The sequence below is a fragment of the Coregonus clupeaformis genome, chromosome 38 (assembly GCF_020615455.1).
Source record: "Coregonus clupeaformis isolate EN_2021a chromosome 38, ASM2061545v1, whole genome shotgun sequence".
NCBI classification, from domain to species: Eukaryota; Metazoa; Chordata; class Actinopteri; order Salmoniformes; family Salmonidae; genus Coregonus; species Coregonus clupeaformis.
In genome coordinates, this window is record NC_059229.1 from 4,079,982 (window position 1) to 4,101,244 (window position 21,263).

General features: G+C 46.2%; 1 protein-coding gene across 1 annotated transcript in view; it reads right to left on the reverse strand.

Moving 5' to 3' along the window:
• Positions 1-5,094: 5,094 nt before the first annotated feature.
• LOC121533071 (NACHT, LRR and PYD domains-containing protein 12-like) overlaps positions 5,095-21,263 on the reverse strand; it is a 33,356-nt gene continuing 17,187 nt past the window's right edge. Inside the window, 5 exon segments of the mRNA XM_045211729.1 lie at positions 5,095-5,747; positions 5,898-5,947; positions 9,609-9,782; positions 18,267-18,440; positions 18,588-18,761. Of these exon segments, the coding sequence (XP_045067664.1) occupies positions 5,179-5,747; positions 5,898-5,947; positions 9,609-9,782; positions 18,267-18,440; positions 18,588-18,761 (1,141 nt within the window). The 3' untranslated portion in view covers positions 5,095-5,178.

Sequence of the window (21,263 nt, forward strand, 5' to 3'; positions counted from 1 at the left end):
CTTAAATGGAAGAAATTTGGATCAACCAAGACTCTTCCTAGAGCTGGCCGCCCGGCCAAACTGAGCAATCAGGGGAGAAGGGCCTTGGTCAGGGAGGTGACCAAGAACCCGATGGTCACTGACAGAGCTCCAGAGTTCCTCTGTGGAGATGGGAGAACCTTCCAGAAGGACAACCATCTCTGCAGCACTCCACCAATCAGGCCTTTATGGTAGAGTTGCCAGACGGAAGCCACTTCTCAGTAAAAGGCACATGACAGCCCACTTGGAGTTTGCCAAAAGGTACCTAAAGGACTCAGACCAGAGAAACAAGATTCTCTGGTCTGATGAAACCAAGATTGAACTCTTTGGCCTGAATGCCAAGCGTCACGTCTGGAGGGAACCTGGCACCATCCCTACGGTGAAGCATGGTGGTGGCAGCATCATGCTGTGGGGATGTTTTTCAGCGGCAGGAACTGGGAGACTAGTCAGGATCGAGGGAAGATGAACGGAGCAAAGTACAGAGATATCCTTGATGAAAACCTGCTCCAGAGCACTCAGGACCTCAGACTGGGGCGTAGGTTCACCTTCCAACACGACAACGACCCTAAGCACACAGCCAAGACAACGCAGGAGTGGCTTCGGGACAAGTCTCTGAATGTCCTTTAGTGGCCTAGCCAGAGCCCGGACTTGAACCCGATCGAACATCTCTGGAGAGACCTGAAAATAGCTGTGAAGCGACGTTCCCCATCCAACCTGACAGAGCTTGAGAGGATCTGCAGAGAAGAATGGGAGAAACTCCTCAAATACAGGCGTGCCAAGCTTGTACCGCCATACCCAAGAAGACTTGAGGCTGTAATCGTTGCCAAATGTGCTTCAACAAAGTACTGAGTAAAGGGTCCGAATACTTATGTAAATATGATATTTCAGTTGTTTTATTTTTATACATTTGTAAAAACCTGTTTTTGCTTTGTCATTATGGGGTATTGTGTGTAGATTGATGAGTAAAGAAAAAAAAACGCAATCCATTTTAGAAAAAGGCTGTAACGTAACAAAATGTGGAAAAAGTAAAGGGGTCTGAATACATTCCGAATGCATTGTATACTGCCACAGTAGTCTTTTTAATCTTTGCCAGTCTCCCGAGTCGCGCAGTGGTCTAAGGCTGTGTCACTAGAGATCCTGGTTCGAATCCAGGCTCTGTCGTAGCCGGCCGCGACCGGGAGACCATGGGGCGGCGCACAATTGGCCCAGCATCGTCCAGGGTAGGGCAGGGAATGGCCGGCAGGGATGTAGCTCAGTTGGTAGAGCATGGCGTTTGCAACGCCAGGGTTGTGGGTTCGATTCCCACGGGGGGCCAGTATGAAAAAAATAAAAATGTATGCACTCACTAACTGTGAGATAAGAGCGTCTGCTACAGTGAGGGAAAAAAGTATTTGATCCTCTGCTGATTTTGTACGTTTGCCCACTGACAAAGAAATGATCAGTCTGTAATTTTAATGGTAGGTTTATTTGAACAGTGAGAGACAGAATAACAACAAAAAAATCCAGAAAAACGCATGTAAAAAATATTATAAATTGATTTGCATTTTAATGAGGGAAATAAGTATTTGACCCCCTCTTAATCCGAAAGATTTCTGGCTCCCAGGTGTCTTTAATACAGGTAACGAGCTGAGATTAGGAGCACACTCTTAAAGGGAGCGCTCCTAATCTCAGCTTGTTACCTGTAGAAAAGACACCTGTCCACAGAAGCAATCAATCAATCAGATTCCAAACTCTCCACCATGGCCAAGACCAAAGAGCTCTCCAAGGATGTCAGGGACAAGATTGTAGACCTACACAAGGCTGGAATGGGCTACAAGACCATCGCAAAGCAGCTTGGTGAGAAGGTGACAACAGTTGGTGCGATTATTCGCAAATGGAAGAAACACAAAATAACTGTCAATCTCCCTCGGCCTGGGGCTCCATGCAAGATCTCACCTTGTGGAGTTGCAATGATCATGAGAACGGTGAGGAATCAGCTCAGAACTACATGGGAGGATCTTGTCAATGATCTCAAGGCAGCTGGGACCATAGTCGCCAAGAAAACAATTGGTAATACACTACGCCGTGAAGGACTGAAATCCTGCAGTGCCTGCAAGGTCCCCTGCTCAAGAAAGCACATATACAGGCCCGTCTGAAGTTTGCCAATGAACATCTGAATGATTAAAAGGAGAACTGGGTGAAAGTGTTGTGGTCAGATGAGACCAAAATGGAGATCTTTGGCATCAACTCAACTCGCCATGTTTGGAGGAGGAGGAATGCTGCCTATGACCCCAAGAACACCATCCCCACCGTCAAACATGGAGGTGGAAACATTATGCTTTGGGGGTGTTTTTCTGCTAAGGGGACAGGACAACTTCACCGCATCAAAGGGACGATGGACGGGGCCATGTATCATCAAATCTTGGGTGAGAACCTCCTTCTCTCAGCCAGGGTATTGAAAATGGGTCGTGGATGGGTATACCAGCATGACAATGACCCAAAACAAACGGCCAAGGCAACAAAGGAGTGGCTCAAGAAGAAGTACATTAAGGTCCTGGAGTGGCCTAGCCAGTCTCCAGACCTTAATCCCATAGAAAATCTGTGGAGGGAGCTGAAGGTTCGAGTTGCCAAACGTCAGCCTCAAAACCTTAATGACTTGGAGAAGATCTGCAAAAGGAGTGGGACAAAATCCCTCCTGAGATGTGTGCAAACCTGGTGGCCAACTACAAGAAATGTCTGACCTCTGTGATTGCCAACAAGGGTTTTGCCACCAAGTACTAAGTCATGTTTTGCAGAGGGGTCAAATACTTATTTCCCTCATTAAAATGCAAATCAATTTATAACATTTTTGACATGCGTTTTTCTGGATTTTGTTGTTGTTATTCTGTCTCTCACTGTTCAAATAAACCTACCATTAAAATTATAGACTGATCATGTCTTTGTCAGTGGGCAAACGTACAAAATCAGCAGGGGATCAAATACTTTTTTCCCTCACTGTAAATGACTTAAATGTAAATGTTTCTCGATGAGCAGCTCTGGTTGTAGATCCTTGTTCCTGGAGAGCTACCGTCCTGTAGGTTTTCGCTCCAACACCACTTGTAACTAATCTGATTCATTTCATCCACCAGCTAATTATTAGAATCAGGTGTGCTGGATTAGGGTTGGAATGAAAACCTACAGGACGGTAACATCTCCAGGAACAGGGTTGGAGTGCAAACCTACAGGACGGTAACATCTCCAGGAACAGGGTTGGAGTGAAAACCTACAGGACGGTAACATCTCCAGGAACAGGGTTGGAGTGAAAACCTACAGGACGGTAACATCTCCAGGAACAGGGTTGGAATGAAAACCTACAGGACGGTAACATCTCCAGGAACAGGGTTGGAATGAAAACCTACAGGACGGTAACATCTCCAGGAACAGGGTTGGAGTGAAAACCTACAGGACGGTAACATCTCCAGGAACAGGGTTGGAATGAAAACCTACAGGACGGTAACATCTCCAGGAACAGGGTTGGAGAGCCCTGACATATATGTACCTCCATGCAGTAGCAGCTGGTGGGTGCTTAATTGAAGAGGATGGGCTCCAGTGGAGTTAATGGAAAGGCACCGAACACATGGAAAACATGGTTGACATTTTTGATGCCATTCCACTCACTCAACCCCAGCCATTAAATCAAGCCCATCCTCCTCACCACTCCCACCAGGTACTTCCACATACACATCAGTGGCGTTTAAGATGAGGACGACACATTGTTTTTAGGACCATGGCCTTATTTCTATTACAGTATATTGGGGCTAAGGAACAAAGAGCTAATATCTTGCAATCGATGTCCTAGCATTACATTATTGAGTTTATCCTTAGCTCAGAGTTGAGTTGAGGTTTGTCTTTGTATATATGAAATAAAAAAACTAAACTAAAAAACAGATTAAATCAACAACAGTTGGAAGTATGTCATTTCTGATGTGTATAGTGCAATTAACAACTATCAATAATACCTACTAAATTATAGGCATATAGTCAATCAAAAAATTACTCTAAAACGAGGAATGCATTTACTAAATTCAACTAATATAATTTATTATTCACAAAATAATTGACACTCAAACCATTACAGTGTATATGAAGTACATGATACATTAGAGAATAAAACACAGTAAATTACTATCACCAATAGGCTAAAACTTAACGTGGTAACATGTGTCTTCAGTTCAGAACAATCTCTAAGAGAACAAACTGTGTGTCTGATACACAGGAGCTTGGTAGCAAGTTCTCAAAGTATGAACAAATTCACTTCCCTTTTAACCAAATTCAAGCAGGAACGTACCCTCAACCTGAATTAGCATTTCTTAGCAATTTGCTATTAAAAACAAAAGACGGGAAAACACACCCAGTTCTAATCTAATCAACGCAATTGTAATGTTATGACCAGACAACAGGGATGTGCCTGATAACCAGTCAACCCAACATACAATTTCAATCCAGTCATTTTAAAAATACATCAACCAGAAAACATACAATGCAATAAGACCTATCAGCTCTTGAAACAAATCAAACACAACAATTTAATTCACATAGTAACATTATGTAACATTTAGTCAATTCATCAGTCATCACACCTCTCCTGGCGTCTGTGACCCCAAGATTTCTGTGAGAACATCTCATCCTCGAGATTTCCACGGCAAAAGGTGTGACTCTCTCCTGTGAGATCCATCCATACAGCCATCCATCCAGACAATGCCATATTGAATGAACACACCAAGCTGGCGTCAGCAAGTCACATCTTCATCACTGGCCTCCATCATCATTCACACGCTCTATTTTCCACTACAATCTCTCAATCTGGGGTCGGTGGGGCTTTAAAGTAACGTTCAAACTTGAATTGTATGAATATAAATGACTTGAGACTGATGCATTCCTTAACTGTGTTTTTTTGTTTTTGTTTTTTTGCTTCTATACTGAACAAAAATATAACCGCAACATGAAATAATTTCAAAATTTTTACTGAGTTACAGTTCATATAAGGAAATCAGTTGATTGCCCCCAAGACATGCTAACCTATCACCATTACCAATAACAGGGGATGTTGGCATTTTTGGGGGGGTGGATATGATATTTATGCCTCTAACTTTCTCATTCATCATTATTCACGATTCATTCATGATTATCCCCTGTAGGAAGCTACTCTACCTGGCACAGGGACACTGAAGTGCCCTCATTCCAAACCCCAAACCCTGGGTAGAGGGGCTCAGTGAATGTGGTCTGGAATGTGTGCAGGTGGGTCATCGTGTCAGAGTAGACCTCGTAGAAGGACAGAGTGCCGGCCGGCCAGTCTAGAAACACTCCTACTCTGGGGGGTGGGGGGGAGGAGGACTGGTCTCTCTGGGGTTGAGGAGGGTTGATGAGGGGCTGAGTAGGTATAACAGTCTCTTCATTATTGTGGAGGGCAGAGTAATTATCCCCACAGCAGATCAGACTCCAGGACTTGTCATTGTATCCAAGCTGAGAGCCAAGACCTTTTCTGATGATGCCTTTATATGTCACTGCTATTCTAGCAATCACATTCTCTACCTCCCAGTAACAGCGTTGAGTCAGACCCTCTCTACACAGCACCTGGGGATACAACTTAAATCTCTCTCGGTGATCAGGATGCGGCTGCTTCTTTTTAACTTTCTTCACCCTTTTGTTCCCCTCAGACAGAGAGAGGTTTCTGTGTGCTGTGTTTGGGTCCAGTGTGAGATCACAGGCATCTGCAGACAAGAGGGCAGGTTAGAGGAGAGATAATGGACTGGATCAGAACTTTGTGTGTATGTGTATGTGTGTGTGTGTGTGTGTGTGTGTGTGTGTATGTGTGTGTGTGTGTGTGGGGGGGGGGGATTCCTCAAAACAAGCAAACCTACATTTCTTCATCAGCTGTGGTTTTACCCAGAACTCTTCATTATGGTTCACACTGTGGGAGAGACAGAGGAACAGAGTGAGTGACACACAGCCTGTATGAAGTGTAGTCTGTGGTCCTCTGTAGCTCAGCTGGTAGAGCACGGTGCTTGGAACGCCAAGGTAGTGGGTTCGATCCCCGGGACCACCCATACACAAAAATGTATGCACGCATGACTGTAAGTCGCTTTGGATAAAAGCGTCTGCTAAATGGCATATTATTATTATCATTATTATAGTCCAGCCTGTATGAAGTGCAGTCTAGTCCAGCCTGTATGAAGTGTAGTCTAGTCCAGCCTGTATGAAGTGTAGTCTAGTCCAGCCTGTATGAAGTGTAGTCTAGTCCAGCCTGTATGAAGTGTAGTCTAGTCCAGCCTGTATGAAGAGTAGTCTAGTCCAGCCTGTATGAAGTGTAGCCTAGTCCAGCCTGTATGAAGTGTAGTCTAGTCCAGCCTGTATGAAGTGTAGTCTAGTCCAGCCTGTATGAAGTGTAGTCTAGTCCAGCCTGTATTAAGTGTAGTCTAGTCCAGCCTGTATGAAGAGTAGTCTAGTCTAGCCTGTATGAAGAGTAGTCTAGTCTAGCCTGTATGAAGAGTAGTCTAGTCCAGCCTGTATGAAGTGTAGTCTAGTCCAGCCTGTATGAAGTGTAGTCTAGTCCAGCCTGTATGAAGTGTAGTCTAGTCCAGCCTGTATGAAGAGTAGTCTAGTCCAGCCTGTATGAAGTGTAGTCTAGTCCAGCCTGTATGAAGTGTAGTCTAGTCCAGCCTGTATGAAGAGTAGTCTAGTCCAGCCTGTATGAAGTGTAGTCTAGTCCAGCCTGTATTAAGTGTAGTCTAGTCCAGCCTGTATAAAGAGTAGTCTAGTCCAGGACTGTATGAAGTGTAGTCTAGTCCAGGACTGTTTGGCATTCTGTTTTCTGGTCAGAACTCTAGTACAAATAGGATCGAGTAGAAAAAAACAACTAGATTTCCACAGTAACTGTACTAACTTGTTTCTCCAGTCTACAGTGTGGATCTTTCAGTCTAGCAGAGAGAAACTTCATTCCGGAGTCTCCTGGGTGATTACTGTGTGATACCATTCCCCATTCACTACATGAATCCAGTCCTTGTTATTGCCCGTCACTCTGTAATAACCTGCTATTCACTGTGGCAGTGTCTTTATACAGTCCCCCTCTACTCCCTGTTATTGGAACTGCCTATTGCTAGTGTTGTATTCATTATCATCCATTCACAGTGTTCTATTCATTATCATCCATTCACAGTGTTCTATTCATTATCATCCATTCACAGTGTTCTATTCATTATCATCCATTCACAGTGTTCTATTCATTATCATCCATTCACAGTGTTCTATTCATTATCATCCATTCACAGTGTTCTATTCATTATCATCCATTCACAGTGTTCTATTCATTATCATCCATTCACAGTGTTCTATTCATTATCATCCATTCACAGTGTTCTATTCAGTGACACTCTTCTTCTATTATTATATCCATTACATTCATGTTTATTGTATTTAACCATGGTTCTATTCCGTTTTAGACCATTCCTTGCCTCGTCTCTCTAATAAGACTTTGGTGTCAGTAGAGTCCCATAATGTCAATAAAGTCCTCTGTTTGGAATACTCTGGAGTTTGCCTTGTCTCTCTAATAGGAGATATAGTGCATTCAGAAAGTATTCAGACCCCTTCACTTTTTCCACGTTTTGTTATTTTACAGTCTTACTCTAAAATGGATTGAATAATTTTTCCCCCTCAATCTACACACAATACCCCATAATGACAAAGCGAAAACAGGTTTAGACATTTTTGCAAATGTATTAAAAATTAAAAACGGAAATACCTTATTTACATAAGTATTCAGATCCTTTACTATGAGACTCGAAATTGAACTCAGGTGCATCCTGTTTCCATTGCTCATCCTTGAGTTGTTTCTACAACTTGGAGTCCACCTGTGGTAAATTCAATTGATTGGACATGATTTGGAAAGGCACACACCGGCCTATATACGGTCCCACTCTTGACAGTGCATGTCAGAGCAAAAACCAAGACATGAGGTCGAAGGAATTGTCTGTAGAGCTCCGAGACAGGATTGTGTTGAGGCACAGATCTGGGGTAAGGTACCAAAACATTTCTGCAGCATTGAAGGTCCCCAAGAACACAGTGGCCTCCATCATTCTTAAATGGAAGAAGTTTGGAACCACCAAGACTCTTCCTAGAGCTGGCCGCTCGGCAAAACTGAGCAATCGGGGGAGAAGGGCCTTGGTCAGGGAGGTGACCAAGAACCCGATGGTCACTCTGACAGAGCTCCAGAGTTCCTCTGTGGAGACAAGATAACCTTCCAGAAGGACAACCATCTCTGCAGCACTCCACCAATCAGGCCTTTATGGTAGAGTGGCCAGACGGAAGCCACTAATCAGTAAAAGGCACATGACAGCCCGCTTGGACTTTGCCAAAAGGCACCTAAAGGACTCTCAGACCATGAGAAACAAGATTCTCTGGTCTGATGAAACCAAGATTGAACTCTTTGGCCTGAATGCCAAGCGTCACGTCTGGAGGAAACCTGGCACCATCCCTACGGTGAAGCATGGTGGTGGCTGCATCGTGCTGTGGGGATGTTTTTCAGCGGCAGGGACTGGGAGACTAGTCAGGAACGAGAGAAAGAAGAACGGAGCAATGTACAGAGAGATCCTTGATGAAAACCTGCTCAGGACCTCACACTGGGGCGAAGGTTCACCTTCCAACAGGACAATGACCCTAAGCACACAGCCAAGACAACGCAGGAGTGGCTTTGGGACAAGTCTCTGAATATCCTTGAGTGGCCCAGCCAGAGCCCGGACTTGATCCCGTTCTAACATCTCTGGAGAGACCTGAATATAGCTGTGCAGCGATGGTCCCCATCCAACCTGACAGAGCTGGAGAGGATCTGCAGAGAAGAATGGGAGAAACTCCCCAAATACAGGTGTGCCAAGCTTGTAGCGTCATACCCAAGAAGACTTGAGGCTGTAATCGCTGCCAAAGGTGCTTCAACAAAGTACTGAGTAAAGGGTCTAAATACTTATGGAAATGTGATATTTCAGTATTTCTAAAAAAACGTTTTTGTCATTATGGGGTATTGTGTGGAGATTGATGAGGGGAAAAACAATTTAATCAATTTTAGAATAAGGCTGTAACGTAACAAAATGTGGAAAAGTGAAGGGGTCTGAAATACTTTCCGAATGCACTGTAGGTGTCAGTAGAGCCGCAGGCCAGCTTATTCTGGAAGTTCTACTTCACAGTGATCAATCATTTCACAAGTGCAAAAATACCAGTGTGCAGACAACTCTGGCATTCCTGAAGAATACTGGAATACTGAACTTAGAGTCTCAAATGTGCAGTTTGGATCCCCCAGTCCAGCAGAGAGCAGCTTCACTCCTGAATCCTGCAGTTCATTGTGACTCAAGTCCAGCTCTCTCCGGGGAGAGGAGTTTGAGCTGAAGGCTGAGGCCAACGCTTCACATCAATTCTCAGTTAAATAACATTGATTTAGCCTAAAGAAGTCCTGACATTACAAAGAACATGTTGCATGACAGGAAACAAATTAGGCTGCAAAATGTCAGAACAAACAAACAGTTTGTGGTTCAAATAGGATAGAGTACAAACAAAAACAACTAGATTTCCACAGTAACTGTACTAACTTGAGTTTCTCCAGTCTACAGTGTGGATCTTTCAGTCTAGCAGAGAGCAGCTTCACTCCGGAGTCTCCTGGGTGATTGAAGCTCAGGTCCAGTTCTCTCAGGTGGGAGGGGTTTGACGTCAGAGCTGAAGCCAGAAAAGCACAGCCTTCCTCTGTGACTGTACAGAATGACAGCCTGCAGAGAAAAACAATCATGTTTTTACATGCAGACTGCCGCCCTCTGGTGGTGAGGCCCTAGAACTGATTTAGCCTGCATTCCTTTTCGAAGATGTGCTTTTAAGTACTGATAATATTTACTGTGGTTGGATTTATGTCTTAGGGGTGTGTGAAAGAATGTAAGCTTGTTATTTGTTCTTATTGCTGTTATTGTTGCAGTATAGCTGGTGTTGCTTAGTTTCTCCATCTTACTACTGTTGTGTTATTATTCACTATTGTCTGCAACAATTTGTCAGTATTTCCTATTATCTGTTTGTTTTCCGTTGTTCTTGTTGTATTACTGTGTGATACCATTCCCCATTCACTACATGAATCCAGTCCTTGTTATTGCCCGTCACTCTGTAATAATCTGCTATTCACTGTGGCAGTGTCTTTATACAGTCCCCCTCTACTCCCTGTTATTGGAACTGCCTATTGCTAGTGTTCTATTCATTATCATCCATTCACAGTGTTCTATTCATTATCATCCATTCACACTGCTCTATTCATTATCATCCATTCACAGTGTTCTATTCATTATCATCCATTCACAGTGTTCTATTCATTATCATCCATTCACAGTGTTATATTCATTATCATCCATTCACAGTGTTCTATTCATTATCATCCATTCACAGTGTTCTATTCATTATCATCCATTCACACTGCTCTATTCATTATCATCCATTCACAGTGTTCTATTCATTATCATCCATTCACAGTGTTCTATTCATTATCATCCATTCACAGTGTTCTATTCATTATCATCCATTCACAGTGTTCTATTCATTATCATCCATTCACAGTGTTCTATTCATTATCATCCATTCACAGTGTTCTATTCATTATCATCCATTCACAGTGTTCTATTCATTATCATCCATTCACAGTGTTCTATTCATTATCATCCATTCACAGTGTTCTATTCATTATCATCCATTCACAGTGTTCTATTCATTATCATCCATTCACAGTGTTCTATTCATTATCATCCATTCACAGTGTTCTATTCATTATCATCCATTCACAGTGTTCTATTCATTATCATCCATTCACAGTGTTCTATTCATTATCATCCATTCACAGTGTTCTATTCATTATCATCCATTCAGTGTTCTATTCATTATCATCCATTCACAGTGTTCTATTCATTATCATCCATTCACAGTGTTCTATTCATTATCATCCATTCACAGTGTTCTATTCATTATCATCCATTCACAGTGTTATATTCATTATCATCCATTCACAGTGTTCTATTCATTATCATCCATTCACAGTGTTCTATTCATTATCATCCATTCACAGTGTTCTATTCATTATCATCCATTCACAGTGTTCTATTCATTATCATCCATTCACAGTGTTCTATTCAGTGACACTCTTCTTCTATTATTATATCCATTACATTCATGTTTATTGTATTTATCCATGCTTCTATTCCGTTTTAGACCATTCCTTTCCTCGTCTCTCTAATAAGACTTTGGTGTCAGTAGAGTCCCATAATGTCAATAAAGTCCTCTGTTTGGAATACTCTGGAGTTTGCCTTGTCTCTCTAATAGGAGATATAGTGCATTCAGAAAGTATTCAGACCCCTTCACTTTTTCCACGTTTTGTTATTTTACAGTCTTACTCTAAAATGGATTGAATAATTTCCCCCCCTCATCAATCTACACACAATACCCCATAATGACAAAGCGTAAACAGGTTTAGACATTTTTGCAAATGTATTAAAAATTAAAAACGGAAATACCTTATTTACATAAGTATTCAGATCCTTTACTATGAGACTCGAAATTGAGCTCAGGTGCATCCTGTTTCCATTGCTCATCCTTGAGTTGTTTCTACAACTTGGAGTCCACCTGTGGTAAATTTAATTGATTGGACATGATTTGGAAAGGCACACACCGGCCTATATAAGGTCCCTGTCACGGTTTCGGCCGAGGCTGCCTCTCTTCCTTGCTCGGGCAGGCTTCGGCGGTCGTCGTCTCCGGAGTACTAGCTGCCACCGTTGAATGTTTCTATGTTCGTTTGGTTTTGTCTTGATTATGTACACCTGTTTTCTTTTAGCGCTAATTAGTGTCCTATAAGTTCTCGTTGTGTTTGTCAGTTGTTGTGTGTGATTGTTTCGCTGTCGTGTTTGTGCGCTACTGGTTACCGTTTGCTCTTTGTAGCTTTCCTCCTCTGTTTAGGAGGGTATTATCGCACATGTTTAGTGCGCCCTTTTGTTTACGCCTGTGTGCGGATTTCCTCGCCTCCGGGCGTTTGGCTCGTGTATTTGAGTGTGCTTTCACTAAAGTCTTTTGGACTTATTTTCTGCGTCCTGCGCCTGATTCCTGCACCACACCCACCTACAGCACCCTCTGACAGAATCACACACCTGAAGGATGGAATCAGCAGGAGCCGCAGCAGCACATGAGACTCTGGAGGATCGGGTCCGGGAGCAGAATGACCAGATCCTTCGTATCGGGACCGCCCTGCAGGACGTTATTAACACCCTTCAACGCTGGGAGACCAGAGGGACACCCCCAACTCCACCTCCCCTGCCATCACCATCGGCCAGTCAGCCCATTCAAGCTCCGGAATCCAGGGGAATTCGACTCTCGCTCCCGAGGGCCGATGATGGGACCGCTGCCGGGTGTCAGGGCTTCCTTCTCCAGGTGGAGCTATACCTGGCCACTGTGCACCCGGCGCCCTCTGGACACGAGAGCGTGTCCGCCCTCATCTCCTGTCTTACCGGCAAGGCGTTGGAATGGGCCAACGCCGAGTGGAGGAGAATAGACGCCACCACCATCACATACTCTGAGTTCTCCCGCCGCTTCAGGGCGGTGTTTGACCATCCACCTGAGGGGAAAGCGGCGGGGGAGCGTCTGTTCTACCTCCGGCAGGGGAGGAGGAGCGCCCAGGAGTTCGCTTTAGAATTCCGTACTCTAGCGGCGGATGCAGGGTGGAATGAGCGGGCCCTCATCGATCACTACCGCTGTAGTCTACGAGAGGACGTCCGTCGGGAGCTGGCCTGCAGGGATACCAGTCTCTCTTTCGATCAGTTAGTGGACATGTCCATCAGGCTTGACACCCTGCTGGCTACCCGCGGACGTTCCGAGGGGGGTCCGTCCATTTCACCCTCCAGCGCCTCCGAGCCGAGCCCTATGGAGCTTGGGGGCGCTGGCGCTAGAGAGAGGAGGGGTCGGAGTACGAGGGGGCCCGTCTCCTGCACCAACTGTGGCCGTGGAGGACACACCGCGGCTAGGTGCTGGGGATGGTCTCCTAGGGGAGAAAACGACAGGCTCCGCACTGGGGAGTCCTTCCAGGTGAGTAGGCGCCCCACTTACCCAGAGCTCTCTACTGCGCACTTCTGTATACCTGTGCGTTTTCCACAGGTAGCACCTCATTCCCAGCATAAGGCGCTGGTAGATTCAGGCGCGGCTGGGAATTTTGTTGATAGAAAATGTTGTTTAGAATTAGGGATTCCCCTTCTTCCTGTTGACGTCCCATTCCCCGTTCATGCCCTAGATAGCCGTCCGTTGGGATCGGGCTTGATCAGGGAGGTCACGGCGCCACTTAGGATGTGTGCGCAGGGGGGTCATGAGGAGATTATCCAGCTATTTCTGATCGACTCGCCTGCGTATCCGGTGGTGCTGGGCATGCCCTGGTTGAGTATCCATAACCCGTCTATTTCGTGGCAGGAGAGGGCTCTGATGGAGTAGTCTGCCCAGTGTGTGGGTCGATGTGTAGGCGTTTCCGTGGGGGCTACCTCGGTGGAGAGTCCAAACCAGGTGCCCGCATTGCACATTCCCCCTGAGTATGAGGATTTGGCTATTGTGTTCAGTAAGTCGAGGGCGACGCAGTTGCCTCCCCATAGGCAGGGAGATTGTGCGATAGACCTCCAGGCAGGAGCTGCGCTCCCACGGAGCCATGTGTATCCTCTGTCTCAGGAGGAGAAGAGAGCTATGGAGACTTACATAGACGAATCTCTGAGACAAGGATACATAAGGCCATCCACTTCCCCTGCGTCCTCGAGTTTCTTTTTTGTGAAGAAAAAGGATGGAGGGTTACGCCCGTGCATTGATTACCGTAGTCTCAATCAGATCACGGTGAAGTACAGTTATCCACTTCCTCTGATTGCGACCATGACGGAGTCATTGCACGGGGCGCGTTTTTTCACTAAATTAGATCTCAGGAGCGCGTACAACTTGGTGCGCATTAGGGAGGGCGATGAATGGAAGACAGCATTTAGTACCACCTCGGGGCATTACGAGTATCTTGTCATGCCATACGGGTTGATGAACGCTCCTTCAGTTTTCCAATCATTCGTGGATGAGATATTCAGGGACATGCAGGGGCAAGGGGTGGTCGTGTACATAGATGACATTCTCGTGTACTCGTCTACCCGAGTCGAGCATGTGGCTCTGGTGCGCCGAGTGTTGAGGAGGCTGTTGGAGCACGATCTGTATGTCAAGGCAGAGAAGTGTCTGTTTTTCCAGGAGTCGATCTCCTTTTTGGGTTATCAGTTGTCTGCGTCAGGGGTGAAGATGGAGGTTGACCGGGTGTCAGCCGTGCGTAATTGGCAAACGCCAACTACTGTTAAAGAGGTGCAGCAGTTTTTGGGGTTTGCGAATTACTACCGGAGGTTTATCCGGGGTTTTGGACAGGTGGCAGCTCCCATAACGTCTCTTTTGAAGGGGGGTCCGGTGCGTTTGCAGTGGTCAGCCGAGGCGGACAGGGCTTTTGGGAGGCTGAAGGACCTGTTTACTTCGGCTCCGGTGCTGGCGCATCCGGATCCCTCTTTACCATTTCAGGTAGAGGTGGACGCATCAGAGGCCGGTATAGGAGCCGTGCTTTCGAACGGTCCGGCACGCCACCTAAACTCCGCCCCTGTGCCTTTTTATTCCAAAAAGCTCAGTCCGGCGGAGCGAAATTATGACGTAGGGGACAGGGAGCTGTTAGCCGTGGTACAGGCCCTAAAGGTGTGGAGGCACTGGCTTGAGGGGGGCTCAACACCCTTTCCTCATTTTGACTGACCACCGTAACCTGGAGTACATCCGGGCAGCTAGGAGACTGAACCCTCGCCAGGCGCGGTGGAACATGTTTTTGACCCGGTTCGTATTTAAGATCACGTACATCCCTGGGTCACAGAACGGTAAGGCAGACGCACTGTCTCGGCGGTATGACACGGAGGAGAGGTCCGTGGAGCCCACTCCCATACTGCCGGAGTCTTGTCTGGTGGCACCGGTAGTGTGGGAGGTCGATGCTGAAATCGAGCGGGCGTTGCGCACCGACCCTAGTCCTCCTCAATGCCCGGAGGGTCGGACTTACGTTCCGCTCGAGGTTCGGGATCGATTGATCTATTGGGCTCACACGTCACCCTCCTCTGGACATCCTGGTATAGGCCGGACAGTGCACTGCCTTAGTGCTAAGTACTGGTGGCCCACGTTGGCGAGGGATGTGAGGGTTTATGTCTCCTCCTGCTCGGTGTGTGCCCAGTGTAAGGCGCCTAGACATCTGCCTAGGGGTAAGTTACAACCCCTACCCATTCCACAACGACCCTGGTCTCACCTCTCGGTGGACTTCATCACTGACCTTCCCTCCTCACAGGGGAATACTACTATACTGGTCGTTGTGGACCGGTTCTCTAAGGCCTGTCGTTTGCTCCCTATGCCGGGCCTTCCTACTGCCCTACAGACCGCCGAAGCTCTATTCATCCATGTTTTCCGGCACTACGGGGTACCCGAGGATATTGTGTCTGATCGAGGTCCCCAATTCACCTCCAGAGTCTGGAGAGCCTTTATGGAGCGTTTGGGGGTCTCGGTGAGCCTCACCTCGGGTTACCATCCGGAGAGTAATGGGCAGGTGGAACGTGTAAACCAGGATGTGGGTAGGTTTCTTAGATCATACTGCCAGGACCGGCCGGAGGAGTGGGCACGGTACGTTCCCTGGGCAGAAATGGCCCAGAATTCCCTACGCCATTCCTCAACTAACCTAACCCCTTTCCAATGTGTGTTAGGTTACCAGCCGGTTCTGGCACCTTGGCAGCAGAGCCAGATCGAGGCTTCTGCGGTGGATGAGTGGGTGCGGCGTTCGGAGGAGACGTGGAACGCTGCACACGTCCACCTGCAGCGGGCCCTCCGTCGTCAAAAGGCGAGCGCCGATCTCCACCGCAGTGAGGGGCCGGTGTACGCACCTGGCGATCGAGTCTGGCTCTCTACCAGAAACCTGCCCCTCCGCCTGCCCTGTCGGAAACTGGGTCGGCGGTTTGTGGGGCCGTTTAAAGTCCTGAGAAGATTGAACGAGGTGTGTTACAGATTACAACTGCCTATTGAGTATAAAAATATTAACCCCTCGTTCCATGTGTCTCTTCTCAGGCCGGTGGTAGCTAGCCCACTCCAGGAAAATGAGATCAGGGAGACTCCTCCGCCCCCATTGGACATCGAGGGGGCACCGGCGTACTCTGTGCGGTCCATCTTGGATTCGAGACATCGGATGGGGGGTCTCCAATATCTGGTGGAGTGGGAGGGGTACGGCCCGGAGGAACGGTGCTGGGTGCCGAGGAGAGACATTTTGGACCCGTCTCTCCTGACAGAATTCCACCGTAGTCACCCGACGCGCCCTGCTCCGCGTCCTCCTGGTCGTCCCCGAGGCCGGAGTCGGCGCACGTCTGGAGCCGCGCGTCAAGGGGGGGGTACTGTCACGGTTTCGGCCGAGGCTGCCTCTCTTCCTTGCTCGGGCAGGCTTCGGCGGTCGTCGTCTCCGGAGTACTAGCTGCCACCGTTGAATGTTTCTATGTTCGTTTGGTTTTGTCTTGATTATGTACACCTGTTTTCGTTTAGCGCTAATTAGTGTCCTATAAGTTCTCGTTGTGTTTGTCAGTTGTTGTGTGTGATTGTTTCGCTGTCGTGTTTGTGCGCTACTGGTTACCGTTTGCTCTTTGTAGCTTTCCTCCTCTGTTTAGGAGGGTATTATCGCACATGTTTAGTGCGCCCTTTTGTTTACGCCTGTGTGCGGATTTCCTCGCCTCCGGGCGTTTGGCTCGTGTATTTGAGTGTGCTTTCACTAAAGTCTTTTGGACTTATTTTCTGCGTCCTGCGCCTGATTCCTGCACCACACCCACCTACAGCACCCTCTGACAGTCCCACTCTTGACAGTGCATGTCAGAGCAAAAACCAAGACATGAGGTCGAAGGAATTGTCTGTAGAGCTCCGAGGCAGGATTGTGTTGAGGCACAGATCTGGGGAAAGGTACCAAAACATTTCTGCAGCATTGAAGGTCCCCAAGAACACAGTGGCCTCCATCATTCTTAAATGGAAGAAGTTTGGAACCACCAAGACTCTTCCTAGAGCTGGCCGCTCGGCAAAACTGAGCAATCGGGGGAGAAGGGCCTTGGTCAGGGAGGTGACCAAGAACCCGATGGTCACTCTGACAGAGCTCCAGAGTTCCTCTGTGGAGACAAGATAACCTTCCAGAAGGACAACCATCTCTGCAGCACTCCACCAATCAGGCCTTTATGGTAGAGTGGCCAGACGGAAGCCACTAATCAGTAAAAGGCACATGACAGCCCGCTTGGACTTTGCCAAAAGGCACCTAAAGGACTCTCAGACCATGAGAAACAAGATTCTCTGGTCTGATGAAACCAAGATTGAACTATTTGGCCTGAATGCCAAGCGTCACGTCTGGAGGAAACCTGGCACCATCCCTACGGTGAAGCATGGTGGTGGCTGCATCGTGCTGTGGGGATGTTTTTCAGCGGCAGGGACTGGGAGACTAGTCAGGAACGAGAGAAAGATGAACGGAGCAATGTACAGAGAGATCCTTGATGAAGTTGCTCAGGACCTCACACTGGGGCGAAGGTTCACCTTCCAACAGGACAATGACCCTAAGCACACAGCCAAGACAACGCAGGAGTGGCTTTGGGACAAGTCTCTGAATATCCTTGAGTGGCCCAGCCAGAGCCCGGACTTGATCCCGTTCTAACATCTCTGGAGAGACCTGAATATAGCTGTGCAGCGATGGTCCCCATCCAACCTGACAGAGCTGGAGAGGATCTGCAGAGAAGAATGGGAGAAACTCCCCAAATACAGGTGTGCCAAGCTTGTAGCGTCATACCCAAGAAGACTTGAGGCTGTAATCGCTGCCAAAGGTGCTTCAACAAAGTACTGAGTAAAGGGTCTAAATACTTATGGAAATGTGATATTTCAGTATTTCTAAAAAAACTGTTTTTGTCATTATGGGGTATTGTGTGGAGATTGATGAGGGGAAAAAACAATTTAATCAATTTTAGAATAAGGCTGTAACGTAACAAAATGTGGAAAAGTGAAGGGGTCTGAAATACTTTCCGAATGCACTGTAGGTGTCAGTAGAGCCGCAGGCCAGCTTATTCTGGAAGTTCTACTTCACAGTGATCAATCATTTCACAAGTGCAAAAATACCAGTGTGCAGACAACTCTGGCATTCCTGAAGAATACTGAACTTAAGAGTCTCAAATGTGCAGTTTGGATCCCCCAGTCCAGCAGAGAGCAGCTTCACTCCTGAATCCTGCAGGTCATTGTGACTCAAGTCCAGCTCTCTCCGGGGAGAGGAGTTTGAGCTGAAGGCTGAGGCCAACGCTTCACATCAATTCTCAGTGAAATAACATTGATTTAGCCTAAAGAAGTCCTGACATTACAAAGAACATGTTGCATGACAGGAAACAAATTAGGCTGCAAAATGTCAGAACAAACAAACAGTTTGTGGTTCAAATAGGATAGAGTACAAACAAAAAAAACTAGATTTGCACAGTAACTGTACTAACTTGAGTTTCTCCAGTCTACAGTGTGGATCCTCCAGTCTAGCAGAGAGCAGCTTCACTCCGGAGTCTCCTGGGTGATTGAAGCTCAGGTCCAGTTCTCTCAGGTGGGAGGGGTTTGACGTCAGAGCTGAAGCCAGAAAAGCACAGCCATCCTCTGTGACACGACAGTCAGACAGCCTGCATAGAGAAGCCACAATGTTTTTACATGGACTGCTGCCCTCAAATGGTAAGACCATAGAACTGTTGCCTGCACATTGTAAATATGGTACTGGAACTGACCATGTACAGTTGAAGTCGGAAGTTTACATACACCTTAGCCAAATACATTTAAACTCAGTTTTTCACAATTCCTGACATTTAATCCTAGTAAAAATTCCCTGTCTTAGGTCAGTTAGGATCACCACTTTATTTTAAGAATGTGAAATGTCAGAATGATAGTAGAGAGAATTATTTATTTAGGCTTTTATTTCTTTCATCACATTCCCAGTGGGTCAGAAGTTCACATACACTCAATTAGTATTTGGTAGCATTGCCTTTAAATTGTTTAACTTGGGTCAAACGTTTCGGGTAGCCTTCCACAATAAGTTGGGTGAGTTTTGGCCCATTCCTCCTGACAGAACTGGTGTAACTGCGTCAGGTTTGTAGGCCTCCTTGCTCGCACACGCTTTTTCAATACTTCCCACAAATTGTCTATAGGATTGAGGTCAGGGCTTTGTGATGGCCACTCCAATACCTTGACTTTGTTGTCCTTAAGCCATTTTGCCACAGCTTTGGAAGTATGCTTGGGGTCATTGTCCATTTGGAAGACCCATTTGCGACCAACCTTTAACTTCAAGACTGATGTCTTGAGATGTTGCTTCAATGTATCCACATAATTTTTCTTCCTCATGATTCCATCTATTTTGTGATGTGCACCTGACCCTCCTGCAGCAAAGCAACCCCACAGCATGAGGCTGCCACCCCCGTGCTTCACGGTTGGGATGATGTTCTTCGGCTTGCAAGCGTCCCCCTTTTTCCTCCAAACATAACGATGGTCATTATGGCCAAACAGTTATATTTTTGTTTCATCAGACCAGAGGACATTTATCCAAAAAGTACGATCTTTGTCCCCATGTACAGTTGCAAACCATAGTCTGGCTTTTTTTATGGCGGTTTTGGAGCAGTGGCTTCTTCCTTGCTGAGCGGCCTTTCAGGTTATGTCGATATAGGACTCGTTTTACTGTGGATATACATACTTTTGTACCTGTTTCCTCCAGCATCTTCACAAGGTCCTTTGCTGTTGTTCTGGGATTGATTTGCACTTTTCGCACCAAAGTACGTTCATCTCTAGGAGCGGTATGACAGCTGCGTGGTCCCAGGGTGTTTATACTTGCATACTATTGTTTGTACAGATGAACGTAGTACCTTCAGGCATTTGGAAATTGCTCCCAAGGATGAACCAGACTTGTGGAGGTCTACAATTTTTTTTCTGAGGTCTTGGCTGATTTCTTTTGATTTTCCCATGACGTCAAGCAAAGAGCCTGAGTTTGAAGGTAGGCCTTGAAATACATCCACAGGTACACCTCCAATTGACTCAAATTATGTCAATTAGCCTATCAGAAGCTTCTAAAGCCATGACATTATTTTCTGGAATTTTCCAAGCTGTTTAAAGGCACAGTCAACTTAGTGTATGTAAACTTCTGAGCCTCTGGAATTGTGATACAGTGAATTATAAGTAAAATAATCTGTCTGTAAACAATTGTTGGAAAAACTACTTGTGTCATGCACAAAGTAGATGTCCTAACCGACTTGCCAAAACTATAGTTTGTTAACAAGAAATTTGTGGAGTGGTTGAAAAAACGAGTTTTAATGACTCCAACCTAAGTGTATTTAAACCGACTTCAACTGTATATAGTATGCTTACTAACTTTACTGTGTTCTTCTTATTTCTCGTGTGATTTTCTTCTACCTTGTTATTTCTAGTATTACATTGTTATTAATTATTGCATTTTTGGGTTTTGAGTTAGCAAGAAAGGCATTTCACTGTACTTGTGCATGTGACATTAAAACTCGAAACTTGATGTTGTCTGCTTTCCTTTACGAAGATGTGTTTACCAGGGCCGGCCCTACCAATAACATGTGTTTACCAGGGCCGGCCCTACCAATAACATGTGTTTACCAGGGCCGGCCCTACCAATAACATGTGTTTACCAGGGCCGGCCCTACCAATAACATGTGTTTACCAGGGCCGGCCCTATCAATAACATGTGTTTACCAGGGCCGGCCCTACCAATAACATGTGTTTACCAGGGCCGGCCCTACCAATAACATGTGTTTACCAGGGCCGGCCCTACCAATAACATGTGTTTACCAGGGCCGGCCCTACCAATAACATGTGTTTACCAGGGCCGGCCCTACCAATAACATGTGTTTACCAGGGCCGGCCCTACCAATAACATGTGTTTACCAGGGCCGGCCCTACCAATAAGCGACATACAGTAAGTGGTCACTTTGGGCACCGTGGACGGAACTCAGTCGGGGTGTCAACTTGAGAGTATGAATAGTAGAATACACAAGATGGAATTTCTAAATGTGGTTTGTTGCATCAGCAGTTTTACTCTTGCTATGTCAGTCAATGTCAATCACTCAATTAGCGCATGTCAGCTAACATTTTTTTTAGATAGCTGGATAGACTAACTT